At 39.1% G+C, this 6,000-nt stretch overlaps 1 protein-coding gene across 1 annotated transcript in view; it reads right to left on the reverse strand.

Annotated features, from left to right (window-relative positions):
- Positions 1-5,594, reverse strand: part of itga1 (integrin, alpha 1) — a 48,539-nt gene extending 42,945 nt beyond the window's left edge. Inside the window, exon 1 of the mRNA XM_014979170.2 lies at positions 5,345-5,594. Coding sequence (XP_014834656.2) covers positions 5,345-5,393 — 49 coding nt within the window. The 5' untranslated portion in view covers positions 5,394-5,594. The remainder of the gene's footprint in view (positions 1-5,344) is intronic.
- Between the last annotated feature and the right edge of the window lie 406 nt (positions 5,595-6,000).

Raw genomic sequence — 6,000 nt, forward strand, 5'->3', positions numbered from 1 at the left:
TTAAAACACTGACTGGCCTTTGAACAGAAAGAAAATATGCAAATTGTTTTATACTTTGTGTACATCTTAAATTATTCTGCAACCTTTTCCTGAGTTTTAAGGATGAAAAGGATATTTCTTTTCAAAAACAAACTTTTAGAAATTGTGCTTTGTAACCTAAGAATGAATGAAACATGTTTAACTTCATACACATCTAGGCTTCATAGGGAGAGTTGAGTTGAAATCTAAAGCTTCTACAAAATGAAAGCAAGCAGCATGAGCAAGACTGTCAACCAAGTTATTTAGCTGCAGATCTGAAAACAAACGCCAGAGAAACGAGAAACATCTTTCCACCGCTAAAAGTTTGACATTTCTCTTAAATATTTAGATGTACATACATAACTTCAAAAATCATTTATTTCTTCACAGCAACTGGATTTTCACAATGTTGGTGACTGTGGTTCCTTCATCTACGACTTGTGGTCGTGGTGCACAAAGGGGACAGAAGATGTCGCAAAGTTGACAAGCGTCAACCATGAGGTAAGTGTAAACCGCTCTATTGCTGTGGAAAGGTTACATCTCTTCCAAGTAGGAAGTCACACTAAGACAGCAGTGTGAGGTGGGGGGGGGAGTCTGCAAGGTCTGCTGAGAAAATCTCTCTTTGCAAAGATTTCACCAAAGATTTATTTTTTTTTGTTTTGTTTTTTCAAGCCCACACAAGATTTCTTCACCCTGGTTGTTAGTTGGTTTTGCTGCCAGACGACAAAGCATTTTGACTGTTACAAAAAAAAAAAGTGTTGGGTGAAAGAAAGATGTGACCATATATTTTATGCCTTTACATGCTGCATGGATTAATTATAGCACACCTGCCGCAGAAACCTCAAGTAATTCATCAGAAGCCAGGATAAGAAGCTGTAAAAATAATAATAATAATAGAAAATTAAACCTGTCACATCTTCTGAATGTCAACAATTGAAAGAAAATTATTGATGGAAAAAAAAAAGCAAAGAGAAGCTCTATACAAGAAAAAAAAAAACCTGCTCTAATCGGATGAGCTTCGGGGTCAAACACACAAAATGCCATAAGTGCTGAACACACCACCACCTTCATAAAACAATACAGTGAACAAGACAGTGGCACCATTATGCTTTGGGGATTCTTTTCTTCACCAGGGACAGGAAAGAGGCTGGTTTGACTTGTGTCTGGCGAAACGGTTCAGTCAAAGTCCGGACTAAAATCCAAAGGTTGATGTTCGCAGGCATTCTCCAACAAATCTGAAACGTTCAGCCATAAAGACTTAATTGCAGCAAAACTTTCTGATGTAGCGTTCTGAATACACACTTTTCTGAGTTTCATTTGTAAAACTTATTGAGTTTAATAATCCCCTTGCTTCATTTTTAACTATATGCTACATTGCATTAAGTCTAACACACAAAATCTCATTGGAATATACAGAAATACGTAGTTCTAAAGTAACATGAAAAAAATCTAAAGTGATTTAATACTTTCCAAAGGCAGTGTGTTCAGACTTGATGGTTTTTTTCAGAAGATACCTATGACATGTATATCACTGCGCTGACGCTGCCTGTTGAATTCCTCACTGATAACCAGCTGAATGCTTCCTCTCCTCCGAGAATGCAGAGATAAGACAAGCTTTAAATCCGAATGAACCCTGTATTAAATATGCACATGATCACAAAATGAATGCAAAAACAAAAAAGTGGTAGTTTGAGCTTTTAGAGATTTTAATAAATGCCATTGTGCAGTTTCTTTTAAAGATAATGAATTAAATAAACTGGAAGAGTTGGGTAAGTTGACACTGCATGACCTAATTACTCATTCTGCCAGAGAATCTCTGTCTGCTGATGCCAACAGACAGATTAGTGCAGAGCGCTGCAACCCGGCCGGAGAGCTGACTCAAATGAAAGATACGGTCACCGCCAAGAGGAGGGAGGTGGTGGGGGTGACTAAAAAGACATACTGCTAATGACTGAGATGGCTGGGTCCACAAAACGTCTCGCCAAGTTCATAAATCTAATCTAAAGCTTTAACGTCTGGAGAACTCCGTCTCCGGACCGCGCAGCTTTCAGTGAAATGACCGTCCTCTCTGACCCTCTGCTGCAGCAGACATGCACTGTTGGGATATATATGTGGAAAAGACAAATTCCCAGATTCAAGATGTGAGAAACTGCGAGGGGGGGAAAAAAAAGCATTCCGATCCTCAAGAGAATTTAGTGTTTTCTAAATTTGGATGAGCTCAACTAACCTCTCACCTTTTCTCTCCATGTTTCAACCAAACAAACTGACAGAAGCAAAAAAAACACCTCGGTAGATCTTTTACAGGTGTAGAAGCACAATCTACAGTCATATACATTAAATACGTATACAATATTTGTTCGTCAGATTAAAGTCTCTTTTGAAAATCATTTTTGAAAACAGACATTATACATATTGTACTTTTCATTAAGCCCACAGTTCTGTATTAAAACATTTATTCTTGTTCTCTGTGTGGTCTTCCAAGCATCCTTTGGCTGTTTCTTTCACCCCAAAGACAAGCATCCCATTATGTGTAATCTCTGTGATAGAGGCAGTTTGCTGAAATGGATTCGGCTTTCTTTCACACGGTCAGGTCACACGTGAGTATTTTTTACCATGTTAAAGCAAATTTTAAAACCATAAACGGTTTACGACTCTGGCTTCTGATGTATGAAAACCTGAGCTGATACTGTATGACCTAAAGCCAGATAGTTTCTACCTCCGTGTGAACCACATGAGTTCATGAGTTCAAGAGCTCACATTGTACTTGAACTGCAGGGCCGTGGCTGATAGGACATGAGACACTGCTGAGATTATGAACCATCCGGATCTAGTTGCCACGTAATAATGCTCCTTTTGGCTTTATTTAGATGTCTAGAACAGGCCATCTCAAATTCTTGCAAGAGTTGTACTGTGGATATGATCTAATCGGTTTCAACTGGTCTATTCTGCATTAGTTTGATTGTATATTCTACAGGTTCAGTCTTTAGATTTCACATGCAAGTTTCACTTAGTAAAGAAATGCTCAAACAATCCAGTTCACACTTCTTTCAACAGTTTGTTAGATTCAACTGAGTGGATCAGGTGTGAAACCCAAGCATTCATCATCTACCCAAACATAGAAATGAGCCTGCTGAGAACAGCTGCATCAAGCAACCAGCAGCAGTCTTCAAATCAGGAAGAAGGGAAGTTAGATGTGTGAAATGAATGCATCGTGTTCACTGTGCATAGAGTTCACCCAGTTCTAACTAGTTAGAGCTTCTGAAGTTAACACATAGAATGATATGTGAAAAGCAGAAATACTCACATGACAAGCCTAATATTTTCTACATGAAGGTTCATGTTCAGAAGTGACAAAAATCTAGCTTTTTGGCCATAGTGACAAGAAGTCGACTTGAAGGTGTCAACCAGGAAAACCCTACACCAACCGTGAAGCACGATGGTGGCAGCATCATGCCTGTCTGTAGCAACTTTCAAAGGTTATTTTATCCCAAAAAGGCTGGGGAAGTATGTTTCTATTCAAGCGCTGCATGTATGATTTTGACTCTTTTTCAATCAGGAAAAACAGACAACACAATTCCAGAAAAAAATGCTTCAAATCAATTATTAAAGACTCAAATCCGCGATACGTTCTTGTTGACAATTATAGTCGACGAACTAACAAAAATTAAAAGTAAATTTTTTTCTATTAACACGATAAAGAAGCAAACTTTTCCAACATTAGAAAAAGCATGGCTTGAGAAATAAGAAGCATTCAAGAGAGTGTGAAAATTTATCAGCGCTCCATCCTTCCATCTGAAACATGGCTCAAAAATTAACATAATTCAACAATGGCCTCCAAATTTTACCCTTAGACACCAAAAAAAAAGGAACTGGTTTGTTCATCTACTCAAGAGAAGTGTTTGTTTTAAATAACTTCAAAATATTAGAAAAATAACTCAGTTAATTCACAGAATCCAGGAGTGACGTATAAAATAAAGGTGGCAGGTGTGACTGTTTAATTAACATCAGTATAAATATGAAAATAATGGTTCACTATGTGATCACAAACTGATTCCTTCACAGTCACAGACACACACTTCTATCCATTTATCCCTAACTCAATTCTCTAATGACCATCACAAGCCAGTATCACATGAAAGCAAAGGAATCTGAGAATTAAAGAGACAGTCCTTATTCACTTTGTTGCTCTCTCTTCTCTGTCCTCTCAAAACAGGAACTCTACATTTAGTTTTAAATACTTGAAAATGAGCTTTTATAACTGCTGCAGCTCTAAGACTGAGCCTGAGAAAGCTCTAAAGATGACCACGTCATGCTACGGTCATAGAGCGATGGAGAATTTTTAAACAATTTTAAAAGTCTGAAGTGACTTGATTGATTGACATTCCTCCAATGATGGCGGCCTGTGCTGTCGTGTAAACTAACATTTACTCTGAGCACTATGCAGTTACTTTGCTCGATGTATCCCGCCTCATGTACAGTGCTTTGCTTTTTACATTTTGGAATATTAAAATCACAAACCTTACTATATTGTAGCCAGTGGTGCAAAACGGTGAGATGCAAGAAAAGTTTTGGTTTTCTAAACTTTTTTCCCAAATAAAAATCTTAAAAGTAAAACAAGGGAACCATTGTGAAGAAAAAGCCTCCCCACAGCATTATTCTGCCACCAACATGTTTCACCATGGTGAGGATGGTGATGTGGGTTATATGCTTTGCATCACGTGAAAAAAACAAAAACAAAAAAAAACATAACTTTGGTCTCATCTGACCATTGCACTGTCTTCCACGTGTACTGAGTGGAAAACTGCTTTATTTTCTTAATAATGCTCTCTTTGTCAGTTTAAGCAGACGCATGTTATCCTGGTAGGTTTTCAGTCGTCATATTTGTCCATCTTCAATGATTGCTTGGCGTTGATGAGGTAGTTTGCTCACCAATGTTCTCTGCCAAACTTGTGGGTTTTCAACAAATTCAACAAATGCTAAAAAGAAGACTTCTGGCTTTTATTTATGTTTTTTTTTATAGTAACGTAAATCCAATTGAAAGCGTATTGAAATGTGTGTCTGTATTAAGCTAACATGGCAAGTGTGAAAGAAATTCAAAGTGAGGCTGAGCTGCTGTCAAAACGACCTCACTTGGACAATATACGGACAGTCTTGAAGCAACACAGGCATTTATCAACTGGAGCGCGTGCAATGAGAACACTACAGGAGACAAAGCTGCACGCGCAAAGATGCACGGTTCGCCACGTGCCGTCTTTTCCACCTGTCACGTTATTTCACGCGCTAATCAGCCAAAACGCCCCGCCGCTCTCTTTCAGTCTTTACTCACCAACAACTGCCGCTGCTGTCAAAGTGGAAAACTGACTGAGCCGCAGCATCCTGGCGCGCCACGCGGGTCCTGTTTAGCCTCCTTTTCTTTCACCAAAGATCCACCCAAGAAGCGACAATTCTTAACCCACTAACAGGAGTCCATGGGGTTTTTCAGAGCCTGCTCAGGCTGACAGAAGATGCTGCCTCTTAATGTACACGTCCGCTCGGCTCAGCGAGAAATACGCGTCCGCTCGGCTCAGCTGGAAATAGGAAAGGGAGGGCGGGGACTTCAGAGTTGTAAGTTCTCTCACCCACCGGGGGGGAAGAAAAATACATCAACTGCACAGTTAAATCTTAAGACAAAAACCACGGTTTATCTACAAGTGAGAGCAGGTCGAACTGAATGTAATAGAAGTTTGAAAGCAACTTGGGCGTCCTTGGGGTACACACGCAACGCAGCTATTGCGTTATGAGTGGTTAATGTTGCCTCACAATGTGGCTAAGTCAATTGTTTCAATTGAAAGGGGGAAAACATGCATTTATGATTGGCGAGTCACGGGAAAAATGTAAATCTTATGAGGAAACACAGAAAGAACAGCATTGCTTCAATGTGTTTTCTGATAAAAAAAAAAATAATGTAGAATTACTTTCTGGCGTGCCTTTCAACCATCCAGG

Source organism: Poecilia mexicana, unplaced genomic scaffold (genome assembly GCF_051168715.1).
Source record: "Poecilia mexicana isolate PSO_F unplaced genomic scaffold, ASM5116871v1 scaffold_12, whole genome shotgun sequence".
NCBI classification, from domain to species: domain Eukaryota; kingdom Metazoa; phylum Chordata; class Actinopteri; order Cyprinodontiformes; family Poeciliidae; genus Poecilia; species Poecilia mexicana.